At 41.8% G+C, this 24075-nt stretch overlaps 1 protein-coding gene across 18 annotated transcripts in view; it reads left to right on the top strand.

Moving 5' to 3' along the window:
- Nucleotides 1-24075, top strand: part of RAD54L2 (RAD54 like 2) — a 115275-nt gene that overhangs the window by 54493 nt on the left and 36707 nt on the right. For 17 of the 18 annotated variants that reach the window (XM_081525245.1, XM_081525249.1, XM_081525244.1 and 14 more), the window contains one exon: nucleotides 9887-10082. In XM_081525245.1, the coding sequence (XP_081381371.1) occupies nucleotides 9941-10082 (142 nt within the window). In that variant the 5' untranslated portion in view covers nucleotides 9887-9940. Of the gene's footprint in view, nucleotides 1-6483; nucleotides 8766-9886; nucleotides 10083-24075 lie in introns of those variants that run through there. The other variant, XM_081525251.1, reaches the window with a different exon arrangement.

Genomic DNA, 24075 nt, shown 5'->3' with positions numbered 1-24075 from the left:
TCTGCACAGCTTATGCTTGTCTGGGTTTGAAGCACCCAGACTGAGCTCCGTGGCTTCATGATAGATTTCTTAGAAAGGGAGGGGTCTTAGGAGAGGGAGGGATCTCAGAGGGCTCAGGAAAGAGGCTGGAGAGAGGAGTGGAGGCAATTGTGGTGGGACATCAAGCATGATTTGGTTTCTCTCCAAGCCTCTTCAGTCTCACCATCCAGTAGATAAGCCTGACTTGCTTTTAGGTTGATCTGAACTGGGCTGGCTTAGGCTCCAGGGAGCCTAGGGTAAGTGGGCCATCCATGCCCCTGCCAAGTTGGTCCTTATCTCTGAAATCCCTGTTTTAAGAAGTTAGAGCTGTGTGGAAAGAGATACAGGGCTCACGAGTTGAATGGTAACACATTTAGCCAGAATTGCATTTATTCTTGCCTCATCCCCTGCATTTAGAGATCCAGGGATCTTAACTTTCTTTTTTTTTTTTTTTTACCACCCTCAGATTACACAGATCTGATGTTTTAACATATGTGGTGTGCGTGTATGTGAGAAAGGGACTTTTTTTCAGAACCCACATTTCTCTGGGGAGCAGTGTTTATGTCACACAGGCTTCTCATAGCCAAACCTGTCATCCCTGTTTTAGCTCCTGTCTTCCCAGCTCAATTGTTTATTCTCTTTCTCTCTCTCTCTCCCCCTCCCTTCCCTCTTCCCTCCTTTCACCCTCCCCCCCCTTTTTTTTTCAGCTGACTCCATGGAGAATGAAATGAATCTTTCATTTGCTCCCCTCAGCAGTGGCCTTCTAGGGCTTAACTCCTACTTATTCAAAACTCCTGGGACTGACTCTTGCAGGGATGTGCTTCTCAGTAACTTCTTGGATGAAGGGCATAAGCCAAGGGGGATTTATGAGGAGGGCAGTGTACCTCAGCCCTTGGCTATTTTAAAGGGAGTGTGGATAGCAGAGATTCAATGGTAAAAGTGAAAATTTGACTTTGCAAATGTAGTATTGGTCTTCCCTGGTGGCTCAGGGGTAAAGAATCTGCCTGCTATGCAGGAGACTTGTAGGAGACACAGGTTTGATCCCTGGGTCAGGAACATCCTCATGAGTAGGAAGTGGCAACCCACTCCTGTATTCTTACCTGGGATATCCTATGGACAGAGGAGCCTGGTGAGCTGCAGGTCATGGGGTCGCGAAACAGTCAGATACAATGGAGCAACTAAGCAACAAAGTAGTATTAACTTCAGTTACTGAGGAAATTTGCCCTTGATGATTAATTATATTTATAAAATAACCTGTGTGTATCATTTTTATATATCAGATTAATTTTATTTATTTAAATATAATGGAAGATTTTATAATGTTCATGTAATGTGGTTCTCTGCATGTTATGTTTTTCTTTAAAGCCAATTTTCCTCTTTGTGACACCTGAAAATGGGGACAAGACCACAGATCTTAAGAGTTTTGTTGTGTTAGAATAGCAGGTCTCAAACTTTTTGCTCTTAGGATCCTTTTATACTCTTAAAAATTATTTTAAGACCCCTGAGTGTTTTACTGGTCAGTATTTGTTGTATTAGAAACTAAAGCTGAGAAATAAAATATATTAATTCATTCTCAAATAATAACATAATTATATATTAACATAAATAACCTTTAAAATGAAAAATAGCTATTTTCCAAAACAAATTAAAAGAGTAGAATTGTTTTATATGTTCAAAAATTTGAAAATGTCTGGTTGAATCAAGACAGCTGGATTCTCAGATCTGGTTCTGTTGCGACTTACTGTTTTGTTGTTGACTTTTTATATTGTTGAAGTACATGAAGAATGTAGTTGGAAAAGACAGGAGTATTTTAACATCCTTTTCATATAATTGTGGGTATTTGGTATTATACCAAAACTCTGATCGTTTCTTCAAGGTTAATTGTTAACAGAGAGCTTGAAACCGTATCAAGGAACTTTTTGTATTCTGTTTCATTGAAATCCATTGGTCTGTCTTGCACTTTGAATGGCTCTTTAACCCATGCAGGAATTTTACTTTTTAAAAGGGTCTCGGGGACCCTCAGGGATTCCAGGACCACCCTTTAAGAACTGCTGTCAAAGAATCTGGAAGGAGTCTTAAAGATGAACTCAGGCCCATCTCTCTTCTCTCTGGAGTAAGAGGGGTTATGGAAGAAGCTCTGGGAGAACTGATAGGTTTTTGGTAATGCAGCTAGTTTCCCACGAGCTGTGGCTAGTCTGTAGGCCTCTACACGTGGCTTCAGCGCCTCTGTTGTGCTTGGTGCTGGCCTCACTTGCATTGCCTTTTGGGAGAGTTGTCTCCTGTGGCCCAGCTCCTTGGAGGCCTGGGTGTGTTTACGTTCATCTTTCTTTCTTTATTTTGTCTTAATTGCTGAAAGTCTCATTTGAGTTCCGAAAAACATGTTTCGATCTCTGTCAGTTTAGCTTCTGTGGCTGCTTATGTGTATTAAATATGTTTTAAAGTAACTGAAAGATAAGCAAAAGTCATTTGGGCTGCATGGAATTTTGAAGTACACGTTAGATTTTCATCTTGCACAGGAAAGGTGTTTTGAAATAACTTTAAAGATCCACAGACGACGTCTCACAGCAGATTGAAGAATCTTGTAATAGATATCCAGGAAGTTCTATACATGAACTGAACTCTCTTCTCCCCCTCTTTGATTCTTTGGCTAATAGGTTTCTTTGAAGGGCTGTTGCTTCAAGTTTTGGGCTGAATGTCTGCTTGCTCTGAAAACTTCCCTCGCCTTGTGTGTTAGCATAAATGCATGGTTTTGTTTATATTCTTAATGGAGAAAAGATGTGAGTGGCACTTGCTGTTAAATTGCTTTGAGAGCACTTGAGGAAATTTAATATTACTCAAGGTCACCAAAGTTAATGAGGATATGGCAGTTGGGAATGGATTATTTTATATGAAAGGCAAGATCAGGATGCTGCTGAGGACCACTAAGACGTCTCTGCAATTTCACCGACTGCCCGGTGAAGCCGTATGTGTTTGCAGTTTTCAGTGTGGACTCTCCAGGCATGGTCAGCTTTGTGAACAGAGGCTTTGTGTGTGTGTGTTTGTGTGTTTCCTTTTGTGTATCTCCCTGCCAAGGATGTGTCTGAGGGCTGTGCCCACATGATTAATCCCACTGATTCTTGGTCAGGCAGCACTTTACAGACAAGTGTCCTTGTCTTTGAATTTAGCAGAGCAGAAAACCCTCTTCCTTCACTCTCAAGGTTGCTGTGAGAGGCTCACTGGGATTGGCTGTGTGTTTCTTCATAATTTTAGCCTCCTTTTAGCAAATCCAATATGATGATGTTGTTCAGTCACTCAGTCATGTCCGGCTCTTTGTGACCCCATGGACTGCAGCACGCCAGGCTTCCCTGTCCTTCACTATCTCCTGGAGTTTGCTCAGACTCATGTCCATTGAGTCAATGATGTCATCCAACCATCTCAACCTCTGCTGCCTTCTTTTGCCTTTCATTTTTCCCAGCATCAGGGTCTTTTCCAGTGAGTCAGCTCTTTGCATCAGGTGGCCAAAGTATTGGAGCTTCAGCTTCAACATGATTCCTTCCAATGAATATTCAGGTTTGATATCTTTTAGGATTGACTGGTTTGATCTCCTTAATGTCCAAGGGACTTTCAAGCGTCTCTTCCAATACCACAGTTCGAAAGCAAACCCAATAGATTAAACTATAAAGATTAACGTATTATTTAGGGATTGAATATTTACCCATCAGAGTGGTTCTGTTTGGAGTTCCTTTAGCTAGTTCTCCAGTTTCCTTAAAATAGAATATGATTCCCAGAATTTGCTCTGTAGGAATACAGGTCATTTTTAAGGTGCAGCAACACCCAAGTCACTCTCCTAGTGTGTCTTTGTCTTAGAAGCAGAGCTCCTCTTCACTGAAGATTGAAGCAGTGTCTCTCATGGGATGAGGAGCAAATGGGGAAATGCGTTTTTTTCCTTATCAACTTTTTTTCTCATGTTTGTATTCCATTGTATATATGTACCACAACTTCTTTATCCATTCATCTGTCGATGGATATCTAGGTTGCTTCCATGGTCTAGCTATTGTAAATAGTGCTGCAGTGAACATTGGGGTACATGTATCTTTTTCAGTTTTGGTTGCCTCAGGGTATATGCCTAGTAGTGGGATTGCTGGGTCATATGGTGGTTTTATTCCTAGTTTTTTAAGGAATATCCATACCGTCTTCCGTAGTGGCTGTATCAATTTACATTCCCACCGGCAGTGCAAGAAGGTTCCCTTTTCTCCACACCCTCTCCAACATTTATTGTTTGTAGACTTTTTGATGATCACCTTTCTAACTGGTGTGAGGTGGTATCTCATGGTAGTTTTGATTTGCATTTCTCTAATAATGAGCAATGGTGAGCATTTTTTTATGTGTTTGTTAGCCATCTGTATGTCTTCTTTGGAGAAATGTCTTTTTAGGTCTTTTTCTCACCTTTGCTTGGATTGTTTGTTTTTCTGGTATTGAGTTGTATGAGCTGCTTGTATATTTTGGAAATTAATTCTTTGTCAGTTGTTTCACTTGCTATTATTTTCTCCCATTCTGAGGCTTGTCTTTTCACCTTGTTTGTAATTTCCTTTGCTATACAAAAGCTTTTAAGTTTAAGTAGATCCCACTTATTTATTTTTGTTTTTATGTCCATTACTCTAGGAGGTGGGTCATAGAAGATCTTGCTTTGATTTATGTTGAGTGTTCTGCCTGTGTTTTCCTCTAAGAGTCTTAGAGTTTTTGGTCCTAAACATTTAGGTCTTTAATCCATTTTGAGTTTATCTTTGTGTATGACATCAGGAAGTGTTCTCATTTCATTCTTTTGCACATAGCTGTCCAGTTTTCCCAGCACCACTTTTTTTTTTTTTAATTTTTCCTCCCTCCCTCCCCCAGCACCACTTATTGAAGAGGCTATCTTTCCCCATTGTACTCTTGCCTCCTTTGTCAAAAACAAGGTACCCATAGATGTGTGAGTTTATCTTGCCTATCTTGTTCATTGGTCTGTATTTCTCTTTTTGTGCCAGTACCATGCTATCTTGATGACTGTAGCTTTGTAGTATAGTCTGAAGTCAGGAAGGTTGATTCCTCCAGCTCCATTCTTCTTTCTCAAGACTTCCTTGGCTATTCAGGGTCTTTTGTGTTTCCATATGAATTGTGAAATTTTTTATTCTGAAAAAGTGAAAGTGAGTCTTCCCTGGTGGCTCAGAGGGTAAAGCATCTGTCTGCAATGTGGGAGACCTCAGTTCGATCCCAGGGTCGGGAAGATCCCCTGGAGAAGGAAACGGCAACCCACTCCAGTATTCTTGCCTGGAGAATCCCATGGACGGAGGAGCCTGGTAGACAATAGTCCACAGGGTCGCAAAGAGTTGGACACGACTGAGCGACTTCACTTTCACTTTTCACTTTTGCATTGAATCTGTAGATTGCATTTTAGTATAATCATTTTCACAATGTTGATTTTCCTGCCCAGGAACTTGGACTGTCTATCTGTTTATGTCATCTTTGATTTCTTTCATCAGTGTCTTATAATTTTTCATATACAGGTCTTTTGTCTCCTTAGGTAGGTTTATTCCTAGATATTTTATTCTTTCTGTTGCAGTGGTGAATGGGATTGATTCCTTCATTTCTCTTTCTGGTTTTTCATTGTTAGTATATAGGAATGCAGTGATTTCTGTGTATTGACCTTGTATCCCGTGACTTTGCTGAATTCACTATTAGCTCTACTAATTTTCTGATAGTTTCTTTTGGGTTTTTTATGTATAGTATCATGTCATCTGCAAACAGAGTTTTACTTTTTCTTTTCTAATCTGGAATTCCTTTTATTTCTTTTTCTTCTCTAATTGCCATAGCTAGGACTTCTAAAACTATGTTGAATAATAGTGGTGAGAATGGACACCCTTGTCTTGTTCCTGAACTTAGAGGAGATACTCTTAGTATTTTATCATTGAGAATAATGTTTTCTGTGGACTGATCATAAATGGCCTTTGCTGTGTTAAGGTAGGTTCCTTCTATGCCCATTTTTTGAAGCATTTTTATCATAAATGGGTGTTGAATTTTGTCGAAGGCTTTTTCTGCATCTGTTGAGATCATGTGGTTATTTTTCAATTTGTTAATATGGTGTATCACATTGACTGATTTGTGTATATTGAAGAATCCTTGCATCCCTGGAATAAACCTGACTTGATCATGGTATATGAGCTTTTTAATGTGTTGTTGAATTCTGTTTGCTAGAATTTTGTTGAGGATTTTTGCATCTATGTTCATCAGTGATACTGGCCTGTAATTTTCTTTTTTGTGTGCTGTCTTTGCCTGGTTTTGGTATCAGGGTGATCATCACCTCGTAGAATGAGTTTGGAATTGTTTGGAAGGCGGATTCTTAATCATAGGCCCAGGCCCACCAGGAAAGTCCCCAAGAGCTAATTTTTAAAATCAGGGCTGCCTTCCCTGTGTTCTGAAAGGCTTTGCCCACATGGAAGTGTGCCTGTTGGGGCGGAGCCCCTTAGAGACAAAGTGCAATGACTGTGCTGCTGCCTGCAAGATCAGCTTTTCCTCTGCCATTTTCTCTTTGTTGCTTTTTTGAAGGTGATCAGTAACAGCCAAACCTGCCCCTTAGGTAGTTACTGTAGCTCTGAAGAGCTGAGAAAAGAATTCATTGTGTCATCTTTGTAAAGAAATTTAGTGGCCTGTAGAAGGCAATGGCACTCCACTCCAGTACTCTTGCCTGGAAAATCCCATGGACAGAGGAGCCTGGTGGGCTGCAGTCCACGGGGTCACTAAGAGTCGGACACGACTGAGCGACTTCACTTTGACTTTTCACTTTCCTGCATTGGAGAAGGAAATGGCAACCCACTCCAGTGTTCTTGCCTGGAGAATCCCAGGGACGGGGGAGCCTGGTGGGCTGCCATCTATGGGGTCACACAGAGTCGGGCACGACTGCAGCGACTTAGCAGCAGCAGCAGCAGAAGGGAGGGAAAGAGAAAAACCACATTTGGCGGGACTTAAGAAAGCCATTACTTTCCAGTTTCTTCTCTGATATGGGCATCTGATGGCCTGGGTACTATTTAAAAAGTGTCCTCTTTTTAAAAACAGTTTTGAGAAGGGGACTGGACCAACGTCTTTCATAGTCTTAACAACATATGTGGTAGTTGAATGTTTAATTGATGTTTGCTTCTGTCTGTCAGGAGCTTGGGGCTGAGGCGGTTTTAAAAATGTTTGTTAACTGTGTTTTTACAGGAAGCTTTTCATTGTTAGTTACTGCTAACCTCTAAGTGATTGTCATTCTTCCACCACCACACAATTTCTTCTGTAAAATGCCAGGAAGTCAGATTACCTAAAGGTACTTGCTAATTAAAAATTGTTTTCTAAAAGCCACTCCATAATCAGCCAGGCACACTCTAAGCAAAATAACTTACCTCAAGCAGTGTAGAATGAAACAGGGGGTTTATGCTGATTATGAACGTTGACTTCCAAACAGGGTAGTTGCTGATGAATTATCATTATACTAATATTCAGAAATAAATTTCACTTCTAAACCTGCTGATATTTAATTGGTTTACTACTTCCTTTTTAAAACCTAATGAACTAAAGACATAGATTTCCCTCCGAGACTTGGAATTTGCTTTGTCAGTGAATGGTAGCTCAGCATTAGTTATATTAATGTGTATGTGTGGGTCACTTTTCTTCACTGTACTTTAATGCCCTTTGTAAATGTTTTTGCAAGTGTGTTATTAATGCAAAAATTTGAATTCTGTTTCTAAACCATCCACAGCTGCTCTTTGCTTTGGTTGTCTTCAGAGGCTAAGTATGTGACCCATCAGAATGCACATGCTCATTACTCCTTGCTTTCTAGCTGAGCGGCCTTACATTATGGTTTTCCAAAATTCTGAAGGATCCGGTTTGCTTTGTTTTGTTTCTGTTTCTATTCAGGAGAACATAGAAGTTCTGTTTCAAATTGTGTCTGAACTTGAAGAGATTCCAGGTCTAGAATAGTATTTGTGTTGAATAATTGAGATATTTGTGTTTCTTTTTTTTTTTTTTTTTAATTTTGGGAAATGGGAGGAATTTTAGGATGACCTGATTCTGGATGTGGTTGTCTACAGCTGTTTGTCTTACTAAAGATTATTTATCTTGTGTGCCTCTTCCCCACATTTTGTTATAAAACATTTGAAATATACCAAAAAATGGAAAGAACTGGTGAATATTCACATTGATATTTTGCTGTATTTGGTGTATCACAAAACAGCTAGCTTTCTCTTTATCCTGTTTTCTTCTTTTCACTCAAGAAGAAAGGACTTTTGCTAATAGTCAAATGGAGAGAGGTGGACAAACCTGCACAGCGCCTGACACACACTAAATACAAAAGAGCAAGCAGATTGGCACGAGAGAGTGAATTTGAATGAAGGAACGATTTGACTAGGACATGCTTCTAGCTCTAGGATACAAAGAAACCATTCCCCGCTAAATCCCTGCCACTAGGGGCTTACTGTTGGGTCAGGAGGTGAGAAACCAAAGAAGGCAAACACTCTGCCAAGTAACTCATATGAAGCCTTCAGTGAAGGTTAGCCTGGTCAGCATGGCTACTGGAGTTCAGAAGAGGGAACGGGATCCCCAAGGACTGGGGCAGTGGACAAAGGCTTCTTGGAAGAAATGGAGCTGGAACTGGGCCATGAGCTAGGGCAGAGCCCGAGAGCTGAGCTGTGGGCGCGGGGCGTTCTGAGGCTCCCTCCCTACTCAGGTGGACTGACAGTGTGATGAGCAGTCAGTTGCCTGTAAGCACTGTATTCAGGTGGTGGGAGAACGGGCCATCTTCCTTGTAGTGCTCCCAGCTAGGGCCTACTCCTTATTCCCTGAGCACTCCCAGTTACTCCAGGACCTCACCTTTGCTGCTCACTCTGCCTGGACACAGTCCTTCCAGATGTCTGTGTAGCCCTCTCTTCCTTCTGGTCTCTGCTCAGTGAGAACTTTCCTATCCCCATTCCCCACCCCCACCCCCGCCACACTATATAAAATAACAGCTTCTTCTGGCACATACCACCTTCTGAGATACTTTTCTCTACTTTCTACTGTGTCCCCAAAGCCTGAGCGCCTGCGATTATATACACATCTATATACATCTACAGAGATGTAAAGAGTAGGTGTTCAGTTCAGTCGCTCAGTCGTGTCCGACTCTTTGTGACCCCATGAACCGCAGCACGCCAGGCCTCCCTGTCCATCACCAACTCCCGGAGTTTACCCAAACTCATGTCCATTGAGTCAGTGATGCCATCCAACCATCTCATGCTCTGTCGTCCCCTTCTCCTCCTGCCCCCAATCCTTCCCAGCATCAGGGTCTTTTCCAATGAGTCAGCTCTTCGCATCAGGTGGCCAAAGTATTGGAGTTTCAGCTTCAACATCAGTCCTTCCAGTGAACACCCAGGACTGACCTCCTTTAGGATGGACTGGTTGGATCTCCTTGCAGTCCAAGGACCCTCAAGAGTCTTCTCTAACACCACAGTTCAAAAGCATCAATTCTTCAGTGCTCAGCCTTTTTTATAGTCCAACTCTCACATCCATACATGACTACTGGAAAAACCATAACCTTGACTTGAGTTGGTGCTCAGGAAGCAGTTAATGCATGAAGGAATGAACCAATGGAGATTCTGAAGTGTATAGGGTGTTTGCACAAGAAAATACCTTAAAGGGACCAAACAAGCACGTAAGAGAGGCTTGAGCTGGGCAGAGTCACCCCAGTATGTCTTAGGGCCAGTGTCCTTGTGGAAAAGGTTGAGATTTTATGTATGCTTAGCTCTGTACCTAACCAGGGTGTTCATACTTGACATTTTCTCTTTGAAAAATCTGTGTTCCTAAGTGAAGCTTTTGGTGATTCTGTTGCTTCTTGTCCTCCTCCCAGGACCCCTGCAGTGGACCATGAGACGGTAATGTCCACTGACAACCTCTGGGAGCCATGTCAGACGAATCCGCCTCAGGGAGCGATCCAGACCTGGACCCAGACGTGGAGCTGGAGGATGCGGAAGAGGAGGAGGAGGAGGAGGAGGAGGTGGCAGTGGAGGAGCATGGCAGGGATGATGGGGAAGACCTGCTGGATGGTGAGTGACTCTTGTGAGCGACAAAGATTGCTTCCCTTTCCTCTTATTAAAATTTTTGCTGAGACAGCTTGGTGTTTGCAGTTGGATTTCTCAAGTCATCCATCGTGAGAAGGCAAAGCCTGAAACACAGCGACAATGAACCTATGTGCTCTTCCCCAGGAAATGAATTGTTCCTGTATGTAAGCTTCACTGTGGTGCTGAAGGGACCTTTAGCCCTCACCTCATCTTTGACCATGTGCACACTTAGGTCCACATATTTGAGAGTGGAACATACTTGTTCAAGTCGTGGAGGGAGTCAGTGGCAGAGTTCCTGTGGTGAGACTTTGTGGTCTGGTGACCACAGACCCATCAAGGAATAACTATGAGTGGCCTGTGAGTTTCCTCAGTTACATTCACAATTCTGCTTCTGTGAACATGAGGATGTTATTTGGGGAGAGGTTCTTAGATGGGTTCACAACTCCAGAAAGCTTACCCCATCTCCTGCAGTGCTGGTCTGCTTCTCAGCCACTTCAGGCAACTATAAATTGCTCCAGTGGGGAGAGAACTGCCCCCTGTGTAGCTGCTCGACTCCTGTTTGGTTTGCTTGGCTCACCCTTTCTTTATTCCCAACTTATTGAAGTGGCATTAGACTTTTTCTTTCATCATTAGTCTAGTGTTAGGTCATCTGACCAGCTTATCAATTAATTCTAGCCTTTCATGGCACAGGATTTAGTCATTTGTAAGCTTCCTGTTAACCTAGGAATAAAATTTGCCTTTTTATAACACACCAGTATTCAGTTTTATACCTGAAATTGCACTCGATTGCCATTCCTTGGACCTGCTGGAGCCTGGTGAAGATGCGCTCCTGTCATTCTCCAGATTCCAGATTCCTTTTTCTTTGTTGATGTTAATGTCTTTAGTTCTCACTCATCCTAACAGCTGCCATACAGTTCAGGGATCGATCTTCTGTCATGTAAACTGTCGGGAATTCTCTGACCCATTTCCAGTTTACTTCTGGCAGGCGAATTACCATTTTACTCCCTGCCCTCACCCGGATGGCATCTTTTGCTATCCACTGCTAGCCTGTTCCATTGGAGTCTCCCCACCACTGGTTTTATAGTTCCTGTCCATAAAGTAGAATGAGGAGAAATAACTGAAGATAGTGATGTGTGGGTATATCATTAGACTGTTTTGCTTGCCTCTCACGGTTCTTAAGATGGCATTAGAATCCCTAGGTATCTGCATCACTTTTTGCTTTTATATCATTTGGTTTCTCAAAATTATGTTTTCAGGCACCTCTAGCACTCTCATCAGGTTTAGACTTGGTTTTAGATGCTGCTGTTGAGTGTAATGGATATATACACACTGTTTTCCCTCTTGGCTTCTTGGATTCCTTTTCTCCTGGTCAGATTCTTAATTATTCAAAAATTGTATGGTATGAATTTGAGGACTTTACTATTATTTATTTAAAAGTGGCAAGAATTTAATTGTGGTTTGTCTCAGAATAATGTACTTATTGTAATTGGAGTTTTTAAAAAAGAAAATGTATTTCTTGATGAAATAACTTTAAAATTTTGAAATGGTTTCTTTTTATTGCTTATGAATTTCAGAGTGAGTAAGAAAAAGTTTCCATAGGTACTGTCTCCTTCTTTGGCCCCATTAGGAATTTGATTCAAGCGCATTTTTAACTTTTTGTTTTGTATTGGGGTATAGCCTATTAACAATGTTGTGATAGTTCCAAGTGAACATGGAAGGGACCCAGCCATACATATACATGTATCCATTTTCCCCTAAACCCCTCTCCCATCCAGGCTGCCACATACAATTGAGCAGAGTTCCTTGCAAACACCATTTTTATGTTTCACTATAGTGTTGAAACAACCCTACCCTCCCACACCCCACCCCTGCTCCCCTGAAATAAAAATGATACTTCTGCTACTTGTGGCATCTCTGCCACTGTTTCAGTTCTTACAGCTTTTCTGGTCCTCTCATCTTGAACACTCGGTGCAATTGTGCAGAAACATCCAAGACCTGCCTATTTTCTTCGGTCTTGCCTTTGCTGCCTTGGCTTGCTGGTTATCCTGCAGTTCTAATGGGCAGAGCAGCCAGCTATTCTAAAATTAGGAATAGCTATGAATAGTCTAGTCTTAGCTGGTGTAGTGTGATGTGGCCCTTTTGTTTTCTTAGAACAGTTTTTCTCAACCTGGGTTGATTTTACCTCCTGGGGGACAGTTTACAAAGTCTGAAGACATTTGTGGTTGTCACGACTCCTGGGAGTGGGGGAGGAATGCTACTGGCATCTTGTGGGTAGAAATAAGCCATCCTGCTGACCGTCCTGCACTGCATAGAACAGCTCCCTGCCACACTGTTATCTGGCCCCAAATGTCAATAGTGATGCAGCTGAGATACCCTTTCAAAAAGGAAACTGTTACTACAGCCCTTTCTATTTGAAGCGTTTCACTTTGACAGTGCTTCCTTATAGTTTACATAAACATCTGAACTATCCTACTAACCTTTTCAAAGAACTGCCTTCTGACTTTGGTGATCCTCTATATTACGTTTGTTTTCTTTGTAATTTCTACTTTAGAATATTCTCCTACATCTTTGGGGTTTATTTTGTATTACTTTCACGCTTCTTAAGATTATGCTTAGCTCATTTCAGCATTTTTTTCCTAGTAGCACTTAAAACTAAATTTCTAAGTACTACTTTAGTTCCATCCCCTCAGAAGCATTTTGAAATGTTTTGTCTTACTTGATTATCTTAGTAATCCTATATGTTAAGTAGGGTGGGTGCATTTTACAGATGAGAAAACTGAGGCTCAGAAAGGGAAGTAAGTGCCTTGCTCAATGTAACTTAGTGAGAAAATGGCAAAGCTGGGCCTTTGGTTTCCAAGGTGGTGCTCCTGTTTCAAACCCATGCTGCTTCTGAGACCATAGATTCATATAATTCCCTGCCTGTGATGTGTTTGCTTTCTTTCTTAATGAGTGCTATGAGGGAAGAAGTTGGTGATATTGTTGATCAGAGATGAGAGGACAATTAGAAATAATGGCATGAATAAAGGGAAAGCATGGCATGTGGTAGAGAATGATGAGCTATCTTACTTGGTGTAGAACTGAGCACTTTTAGGAGGATGACCAGAGTGAGACTGGAGTGATGACCTGTGGTCAGATCATGAAGGAATCTAGAATTTGTTTTAGAGGCAACGTGGAACTGATGGAGGTTTTTACTGAGGAAGCATTCATTAGACCTTTTATTTTAGGAATGTTATTCTAGCGGTATACAACAGAGATGGCCTGCAGATCAAGAAAACCAGTTAGGTCTGTGACAGAGCTTTATGGGAAGGGTCAGTGGGGGTTTGAACTTTTGAGTCAGTTAATCTGCACATGAGGAATACAAAGTCAGATTTGTTGCAGTGGGATTTATATGACTTGGTGACTTATTGGCTATGTGGGGCAGATTGAAGATGGACTAAGTAAAGCCTGGGAGGATTATGAAACCTTTGCAGAGATGGAAGGAACAGAATAGTGAGTGGATAGAGGAGTTAAGGGATCTTTTTAGCTTTGCTACATTAAGTTGGAGCATAGTCTACGCCTTGATACTGACCTTCCAAAGCTGACAGGTGAGACATTAGTCTGAGAACTGGCTATGATAGAACGTGGTGGCTTTGGCTATTGGGAAACAGCTTCATGATTTTGTCTTCAAAAAAGTGGGGAAGAAGATAGTGCTTTCTGTTCATAACAGGTGAGGGGACCTGTGGCATGTTGTGAGACGTTTTGGATTGGCATGTCATTCCCATTTTTCTTTTCTATATTCTTTTGGAATGATGCGGAAAGTTAGAGGTCAGCTCTTTTGGGGATCTGTCATTATTAGAGGCAGAGGTTCAAAACCTGCTCTGTCTGGAAATTGGCTTTCCTTGTGCAATGGTTTTTGTGGCTCAGTATTTTCTTCTAGCTGAGCGTGAGCTCTAATCTCTTTATCCAGATAAGGTGCTTAGAAATATTTAGATGAAGGAAACTCCTAGAATTATCTGGCCTTTACAAAAAAAGTTTGTTTTCAATTACTACTTAATGTGTGTTGCATTTGATGTGAGAGTGTGGCATGGGTGATACATGATATATTTTCATGTTTGCAAAGAGGTTTACCTGTGATGGAGAAGGAAATGGCAACCCACTCCAGTACTCTTGCCTGGAAAATTCCATGGACGGTAGGCTACAGAGAGTCGGACAAAGAGTCGGACACAGAGTCGGACACGACTGAGCAACTTCACTTCACTCACTTACCTGTGTTTTGCGGGTTGATTTGCTGGTTCGTTTGTCTTTCTCAATGTCACTCTACCCTTTAAGCCTATAGTAGATTCTTCCTTTCATGTACTTGGCAACTGTAGATAATAGAGTATCTAGACCAAGGAATAGTTCCAAGGGTCTGTCTGTGCAAATGGTAAAAATCCTAATATCATTTTCCCAAGGTAGTTTCTTATCTCCTTGCAGCACGGAGACAGGGGAGAAAAATAGCAGGAAACCTGGGCCTAAATGTACAATAAAGGTTAGGGGGTGGGGGAGATTCTTAAAATTTAATATGTTCATTTAACAGGAACTTCATGTATTTCTCATTAATATTCATCTGGATTCAATTCTTGGTTTCCCTCCGAAATTTCAGTTGTTCTCCAGGTGTACAACAACCTTAGTTAATAATGAGATTCCCCTCCCCCACCAGTCCATTTAGGTTACCCTTATTCTTATGCAGTATTTATTACAAGGAAAAACCAGATGCCCCATTTCTTTTCCTCTGGTATTTTTTTTACTTCATTAGTTGTGCTGGTTTCTCTGCTGTTTTCTCGGTTTTCCAGTAGGAGAACTGGAACCTCCACCACCCTTTTCTTCTGAGAGCCCTCTGCTATCCAAGCTGTTCAGCCTGTGTTGTGAACAGCCTTGTTCAGCTAAGACAAGAGTAGGATTTTTTTTTTTAATAGGAATTTCATTGTAAAACCCAAGCCCCAATCAGAAACTACAGACTTAAACCATTTACTGGCTATTCTAGGAATGATTGCTTACCAAGGAGTTTTATTTCCAAACTTGGTTCCTTAGGTTGTAGAAGGGATACTAGGAGTTTATGGAGCTTCACTATAAACATGACAGACCTTGCTGGAGTGTCAGTTTTAATGGGAAGTTAGGGGAGGAGTGTCAGGGCTTGGGGGTTCAGTACTTTGGTATGGATTGAAAAAAAATTTTTTTTATAGAATGAAAATTTGGGCAAAAAAATCAGTATTCACATGAAGTTTTAAGATAAAATTAGATTTTCTTCAAATAAATTTGAGAGTGGAGTTTGAATGCTTTAGATGGTGCCCTGAGGGATAAGAACATTTTCTGTGGGAATTCAGGACTCCTCAGCAGAAAACTTGGAGAAGTTCTGGTTTATTTAAGTGAGTCAGGATCTGGACTCAGACTGATTTGATGGGCACATCTCTTTAGAACGTAGGCCTTTTTTTTTCCCTCCGTTTCATTCTATTCTTGTCTATTTTACATGGTGTATCAGGACACTAGTTTCCTCGAACAGCAGCTAGATGTGTGACATGCTTAGTGCCTTCTGGAACCTGCTTCATAGCCATCTTATTTACAGAGAGCTAGCCTCCCAGATGTCAACTTTGACCCCCTTCACCTTGGACCACTGGGTGAGGAAAGCTGATCTCCTTCTCAACCCCTGCGTCTCTTAGTCTCCTGCGGGGAGTTTGACTTGTGCTGTTTCTCTCACCCCCCGTCTATTTGTCCTCTTTGCTTGCAGTATAAAGAATCAGGGGTAAAGTATCCTAGGCACAGGGCCAGGGCAAAGGCCCTGGGGTGGGAACAGCTCTGCTTGTTTAGACTCAGGAAGGTGGAGGCCTTGGTGGCTAGAGGACAGAGAGCAAAGGGCAGAGTGGTCTGGGGTGAGCTAGGTAGGGGCTTGAGCATGTAAGGCCAGTGGTGGTGGTTCGAGATATACCTGGAACCCTGGGTTTATTTGCTTGAGTTCTGACAGCTGCTGTTTCAGACTCACACTGTGAATCCCAAGTGTATCAGTAAGCACCAGCAGTCTGCAGGCGGAATCTTGCAGCTGGAAGTGGAAGAAGTGTCGGGAACCTCCAGAGTTTTAAACTAAGATCAGAGTGGGCGGCTTTTGTGTCATGAAGAATGGCACTTGGGAGGAATAGTCGCAGCAATCTAATGGGAATCCTAGCCAATGTTTTCTCCCTCCCGTGGAAGCCCCCAGGGCCATTCACAAGGAGCATAGGTTATGGAGGTTGTAGTTTTCACTGTTTATTATGGCCTTGCTGTCACATTAGACATCCCTATTTTGAGCCTAGATTTCTTTCTCTTCTAAGAATAGTTTTAAGTAAATGTTATGAACCCTGTGATTGCCTCATATCCTAGATCCTTCTTCAAAGAGTATATCTGGAGTTTGGATAATATTTCAAAATCTGTGATGCCCAACTGCTTGTTGACTTTACTATTTAACAATAAATTTCTGATTATTAGTAATATGCACCTATTAATTAAATTTTGAAAATATAGAACATTATACAGAATATAAAAATCACACACAATTGTATCAGCCAGAGATAGCAAGAGTATTGATGTCTTGTTTTTCGGTGATTTTTCTCTTCAGATGTATATTTCTACAAAGCTGGAATCCCACTGCATTTTTTTTTTTTTTTGCATGTGCCATTTAAAAATTTTCAAAACCATGATTGTTTCATAATTCCATGGCATTTCATTTTTACTTTTAGAAAAGTTTTTATTTTAAAAAATAAAAGTAAAAAGATCAGTTGTTACTAGAAGTTTGAGGGAGAGGAGGGATGAATCTGTGGAGCACAGAGGATTTTTAGGGCAGTAAAACTGCTCTGTATGGTCTGCCATGGTGAATACATGTCATTAAACATTTGTCCAACATCAGGAGTGAACCCTAATGTAAACTGTGGGCTCTGGGTGATACTGATGTTTCAGTATAGGTTCTTTCATCGTAACAGAGGTACCACGTTTGGGGAGGATTAATAATGAGGGAGGCTTATGTGTGGGGCCTTATTCTGTGAGATGGGAGCCATTGCAGGGTTTGAACAGAGGAATGATCACTCTGGTTGATGTGTAGGGAATGGACTGTTACGGAGATGAGGGCAAAATCAGGGAGACCAGTTAGGGAGATATTGCAAAATTCAAGGCAGGAAGGATGATGGCTTGGTGGAGTTGGTAGAAGTAGTTGGATTCTGGATATGTTTTGAAGATAGAGCCAAGATAATTGGTTAATGAAATAGATATAGATTGTGTCAGAGTAAGAGGGAAGATAAGGATGGATTCCAAGTTTTTATTGAACAACTTGAAGATGCCATTTTCTAAGGTTAGGAAGATCAGGGGCGAGGCACAGATTGGGGACAGACAGGAGTTTGGTTTTGGAGAAACATGTTAAGTTTGACATGTCTTATGCCTCCAAGTTGAAATGTCCACAGGGCAGTTAGACCATTGAGTTGAAATTCAGAGAACTCTACGTTGGATAGTTAAAAAAAAAAAAAGTAGGGCATATCTGTATATGAAGGGTACCTAAATCACAGGACAGGGTAAGATTATTTCAGGAATAAGAGAAATGATCTGAGCGACGAAGCACTTGACAACACAAGTGGGGAGGGAATGAGGATGATTGAGGAAAGAAGACTGAAAAGAAATGGCCACTGAAGTAGTAGAAGACCCAAGAGAAAATGGGATCCAGATAGAAAAAAAAATCATTTCCAGAAGGAAGTGATCGATTGTGTTAGAAGGCAACCAATAGTCCTAGTAGTATGAGGACTAAGAATTGACATTGGATTTAGCAGTGTGGGGGTCCTTGTGCCCTAAATGATCAGTTGCAGTGCAGTGACAGGGGCTCAAACAAGAACAGGGGGAGAAAAGATGTTATCTTTTAAACTTTCTTTTTGCCAATGGGACTGATCAGGTTGGAAGGGAGAAACTGATGGTGCAGGAGAGATAGGTGGCAGTCCATACTGGCTACAGCCAAGCTGTCACTGTGGCCTGGGAAAGCCTTTGGCCCAGCATTCTAGTGTGTGACGGAGAGGAGCACCCCACCAGGCAGAGTAGTCTTCATCTACACCTCTGTGATCCTGGGAAAGTCCTTGCTTAGCCTTCAGGTTCTCTTCCACAAAATGAAAAGTTTGCAACCTGAATTCTAAATCTGTTGTTCTCTTGTTCTGGATGAAGACAGGGAAGGGAAGGCATGTTTTTAGGAACAAAGAGGAATCACTGAAACAGAGAAAAGGGCTGTGAATCAGGCTGTGGGAGCAGTTAGACCATGCAACTGAATGCACCAAGAGAGACAAGACAGTGTTAATAGAACATTCTATTGCATTTCAGCGTTTTGTTCTCAACATAGATGACGAGCAGCATTCCTTAAATTACAGATTCAAGCCAGATCTTTTTTTTTTTTTTGGCTGCGGTTCATGGCCTGTGTGATTTTAGTTCCCAGATCAGGGATCAAACCTGCACCCCCTGCAGTGGAAACACCGAGTCCCAACCCACTGGGCTGCCAGGGAAGTCCCTCAAGCCAGATCTTTGTAGTCTGTATTTCTATCTTCCTTTTCTTCCCCAGAAGCGGGTCACTTTTTTTCGGAGAAAGCTTGAATATCTGTTGTTGGACTGATTTTTCAGCATAGCTTGTGTCAGTATTTAGATGACCTCCGTGTTAGAAATGAAGCAATGCTGATTTTGGTACTTGTTCCTGTCCTTCCTTTCTGTGTGCTAGGCTTAGGGACACAGAGGGGCAGAGAGTTTGAGTGTGCTGGGGGTGGAGCTGTTTTGTAAACCTGCATCAGGAAAACATGTCAGACCTTAACCTGTTGTTCAGAGTGATTTTATAGGGCCTTTAACATTCCTTCCCCACAATCCAAGGGGTGGGTGGGGGGGTATCTGATTGTGGTTTTAATTTGTATTTTCTTAATTACCTCAGGTGTTGAGCTCTTTCCCACATGCTTACGATCATTTTCACTTTTGTAAAGTGCCTGAACCCATGTTTTCTACCATTTTTCTTTCACAAATTTCTTAGTTGGTTTATAGGAATTCTTTATATCTGGATGTCTTTTTGATATATACACATGACACACCTTCCCCATTTATATTGCCTGATTTTTCACTCTCTTATTTGTGTATTTTTTACAGTCTTATCTTTTTTAAATTGTATTTTTGATCTATAGATGCTTTAATTTTAATGAAGTCAAATTTATCATTTTTTCCCCTTTTTGTCTTGTGCTTTGTATAAGAAATAGTTGTCTACCCCAAGATCATGAAGATATTCTCCTGTTGTCTTCTAGACGTTTCATGTTCTACTGTCACATTTAGGTCTCGGATACATCTGGAATTGATTTCTGTGTGGTGTGAGTTAGGGTCAAGCTTCATTCCCCCCATCCCCCACCAGTATGGTTAATTGATCTACTCTGCATTAGAGTTTTGTTTTATTCTTTGTTGTAAATCAAGGCACAGTACATATGTGACTCTCTCTGAACTCTCTTTTCTTCTTTTATAACTTTAAGGGGAATGGGGGTGCGGGAGAATTTGTGTAGGGTGGTGGCTAAGAGCAGGGACTCTGGAGCCAGATCAGCCACCTGAGTTCAAACTAATAGCTTTGTGAAGGAAGGTTTTTTTCATCTGTACAATGGGAATATTTGTAGTATCCTGTATTTACTGTTTTGAGGACTGAATGAGTAATACTGGTAACGTGAATAAATCTAGCCAAAAGATAACAAGCATTGCAGGTAGGCTGGGCCCCAGTGCTTCTGGGAGCAGAGCTAGTTACCAGCGCCGTTTTAGATGGACTTGGGCGTGACGGGGCATGGGGTGGGGTGCATATCTAGCAGACTCACCACAGACCTGTACTGGGACTACAGCTATTCCCCAGTGACCGTGCCTGCCCTGACTTCAGAGTTACCCAGTAACCCTCTGGAAGAGAAGGTTTTTCAGTATTTTTTGAATCATCTCGTGAAGTCTTCAAATAATCTTTGGTCCAGTTTAGAATACAGAAGCAGAATGTGCCGGGCTTAAATGAAGTTCCCTGAGCAGCTTACCAAGAGAGACAGCAGCAGCTATTAACTTTCTCTCTGCAGCTATATTAACAGACACTACAGCTTAGCAGTTGGGCACATGCTGAAATAAAAAGGAAGAAACCTAGAGAGGGCATTCTGGAGGCTAACCTTTAAGTGGGGACTCAAAAGAGGCTATGGGTTAGAAAGAAGTAAGTCATTAAGAGTCTAACACATAACTGTTAGATGAAGAGGTGGGGAAAGAGGGACACAGCCTCAGCCAAGGCCTGAGACCTCGAGAGCACTGTACTTTTGAGGCTAGAGAGTAGGCAGTGGAGGGTGTGTGGGTACAGGTGTTGGAGGGACGTACTTGGTGGTCAGAAGGAAGGCTGGATGCCAGCAATCAGGGAAGGCCTTAAGTGTTTTAGACTATATCCTATGGGTAGAAGGGACAGCTTTAAGGTATTTTAGGAGATCCTGGGTGGGTGGAGACTGTGACATGGTCAGATTCAGAAAGCTCTCTTTTTGCAGTGTGGATCGAAGAGGGAGTAATCAGAGGCAGGGAGACCCTTTGGAGTCTGGTGTCGGAATCCAGACCAGGGAGTACAACGGTATGGAGAGAAGTCCAGTGGGATATTTAGGTAACTTCTTTAGGCACAGGATTCATGTTTGAAGATGAGGAGAGGAGAGGTTTTATCGTCGACAATGATCATATATGTTAGAGATCTATAGAGTGTTTCCCCTGTGGAGTGAAAGGTCCTGGGAGAGCCACTGCTGAGTGCTGCTCCAGCTTAGGGAGGTTGTACTTAGGTTCCAAAGACTCAGCGTGCTCCCTGATAGATGCATATTGTCTTTGTATTTTCTGTGACCCTAAGGAAACTTTTTTTTTTTTTTTAGATTTGTCTTATTTCTAATGTGGTCAGAAAGTGCTTTATCTGTCTTTGTCTGAGTTTACTCTCCAGCCTTTTGCATTCATAGAGTTAATATTTAAGGTTTAAGTTAATGAGACAGTCCAAGAGGTCAGTGACATGCAATAGTTTATTATTTTGCCAAGGCATGAGTTTAAATGTTGTTCTCTGAGGTATGGGAACTGACAGTTGAGCCCTGCCCTCCGCAGCATCTGCTCCTCAACCTACCTTGTGTTCTACTCTCAAGTCAGAAATTCTTATCATTATTAAGAGTCTGATGGGAATCGTTTAACTGTTTCAATTATATGTGAATGCATTTTGTGGAGGAAATTCTGTGCTGGAGCAGTATTCTCTAATTTTGGGAGTTTGTAAAGGTACCTTACTTCTCTCTTGCCTGCTGTGCTTTCCCAGCATGATGTCTGATGCTCGCTTATGGAAGACCCGCCCTTTCTCAACTACTGAATCCTTCTGGACGTGTGTGTTTTGTGGTCGTGCCTCAGTACTTCAAAGCTTTCATCAGTAGAGTGAAAAAATAACTGAGTTATGTGAATTTCGGGCCCCCCTCCTCCTCCCTCCCCACCTTTCCACTGGGCTCTCACAGGGGAAGCTTTTGTTTGTTCATAGGACCAGTTTTACTGTCTTCTGCTCTCTTAGGCTAACAGATACAACAGTAACAAATTTCACAAGATGATCACCTTAGTGTGTGTACCTAAGTCCTCTCTCAAATAAAAGTAGCAGAATTTGAGCTGTTGGTGTTACTCTTTGCCTATTCCCTCTTAAAAGAAACAGCTGCTGCTGCTGCTAAGTCGCTTCAGTCCTGTCCGACTCTGTGCGACCCCATAGACGACAGCCCACCAGGCTCCGCCATCCCTGGGATTCTCCAGGCAAGAATACCGGAGTGGGTTGCCATTTCCTTCTCCAGTGCATGAACGGGAAAAGTGAAAGTGAAGTCACTCAGTCGTGTCTGACTCTTAGCGACCCCATGGACTATAGCCTACCAGGCTCCTCCGTCCATGGGATTTTCCAGGCAAGAGTACTGGAGTGGGGTGCCATTGCCTTCTCCGAAAGGAACAGCATGTGTGCCCTTCTGTGCCCTATTTTCCTGTTGTTTGTTGTGGACACACTTACAGGGGCCCCTAGTGGAGTTTGCACCTATAGCAAGATTTGCGTGTTGTTCTGTGCTTCTGTCACCATTCAAAATGGATTTCCAGGAGGAGAATGCGGGGCTTTACCTGCCTGAACTCCAGAGGGAAGGGCTACAGTCCCCCGAAGTTGCAGGCAGGCTTGTTCTCTTCATTCCTCTCCCTAAATCTTCACTTTGTGGGTGCAGAGGTCCTGTTAACTCTCAGCCCTCAGGTTCACTGGAAATGCCAGGAGATTGTCTGCTAGCCTCCTGAGAGAGACTGCCAGTTGGAGCCCTCCAGAAGAGCAGGGAGCCTGGTATGGATTGACATACCTCTTGAACCAACTCCAGCCCTGACACCTATCAAGCAGTTGCAACATACGGATCCACTTTACTCCCTCATAGTGCTGAATGCAGGTGGAAAAAGCACTGGCCGTTTAGTGATTCTTGTTTCCAGGAATAATTTGCTTGAGTCTTTAATTCTCTTTTTATTTCTCCTATGTTGGATCGCTCATACTTTGAGAAACAAGCAAAAAAAAAATTTATTGCCTCTGTTTTCCCATTCATATCCGTAGCCAATTTTTTCTTTTTTTTTTAGACAGGGATGTAGTTGATTTACAATATTATGTTAGTTTCAGGTATATAACATAGTGACTCAAAAATGTTATAGATTATACTCCATTTATAGTTATAAAATATTGCCTATATTCCCTGTACTGTACCATATATCTTTGTAGCTTATTTATTTTATACATAGTGACTGGTACCTCCTAATTCCCTACCCCTATCTTGCCCTCCCCCACTTCTCTCTCCACACTAGTAACCACTGGTTTGCTTTCTGTATCTGTGAGTTTGTTTGTTTTTTGTTAAATTACTAGTTTGCTTTATTCTTTAGATTCCACATATTAGTGATAACATACAGTATTAGTCTTTCTCTGTCTGACTTATTTCACTAAGCATGATACCCTCCAGGTCCACGCATGTTGTTGCAAATGGCAAAATTTCATTCTCTTTTTAATGCCTATCCCATTTCTTTTTGTAATTGGTCCTAGAGAGAGAGTTGAGAGACTCTTGGAGAACTCTTGAGGAAAGAGTGACTAGCTTATTGTCTCTTGAGGCCGTTGGCAGAGTCTGGAAGGAAAGGCTGTCTCCTCAGGAAGCGGCTGCAGGCTGCCGCTCGCCACAGTCATCAGGTGCCTCCGGTGGTGTGTGCCTCCTCAAGAGTGGCAGCCATTTCCAGATGGGAGTTGGCTCTCTCTCCAACCTTCTGTTCCTCAGGCAGCAGCAGGGTTTCTCTTCTTAATGTGTGATGGTGGCTGGGTGTGGGGTTGCTGGTGGAATTCTGGGGGATGGAAGGAATGGGGGAAATCAAGCTGAGTACGTGATTCAGCATTCATGTTTGGCATAAAGCCATAGAATGTTAGTGGATGTTTTCTTGGAATATGGAATAATGAAGTTGAGTGATTGCAGAAAGCGGGGGAATAGTTCAAGAGTCAGCTCAGATTTCTGAAGTAATGATGCCAGTTTTGACTGTGGTAATGATGCTTTTCATGTTTTAAGTGTTCGTGTAAGTACTCTGGATATACTGATCCTTTACTATTTATGTCATTAATAGCATCTGGTCTGTGACTTATCTCAACATTGCTCACAGTGCTCTTTGTTGTTAAAAAAAATTCTGTAATTTTATTGTAGTCTGTTTAAGCAGTCTTTCATATTGTTTGATAGTCTTTTATTTCATGAGTGTAAAAGTGAGAAGACGTAGGAGAGGCATATTTTAAAGAACGGAATGTGGTTTCCATCAGCGTCCTTGGGTTTAATTTAGACTTAAAAAATTTTGATTTTGTGAAATTATTCTAGAAATTACCTTGTCTGTAAGATTTTAGTAAAGCCAAGTATTCACTTTATGTTTTCTCATTAACTCTATATCTTATTCAGAAACTAAACTAGAATTCTTC

The sequence above is a fragment of the Giraffa tippelskirchi genome, chromosome 9 (genome assembly GCF_054371585.1).
Source record: "Giraffa tippelskirchi isolate mGirTip1 chromosome 9, T2T-mGirTip1v1.2.pri, whole genome shotgun sequence".
Lineage (NCBI taxonomy): Eukaryota > Metazoa > Chordata > Mammalia > Artiodactyla > Giraffidae > Giraffa > Giraffa tippelskirchi.
This window is presented reverse-complemented; position numbering and strand designations above follow the sequence as displayed.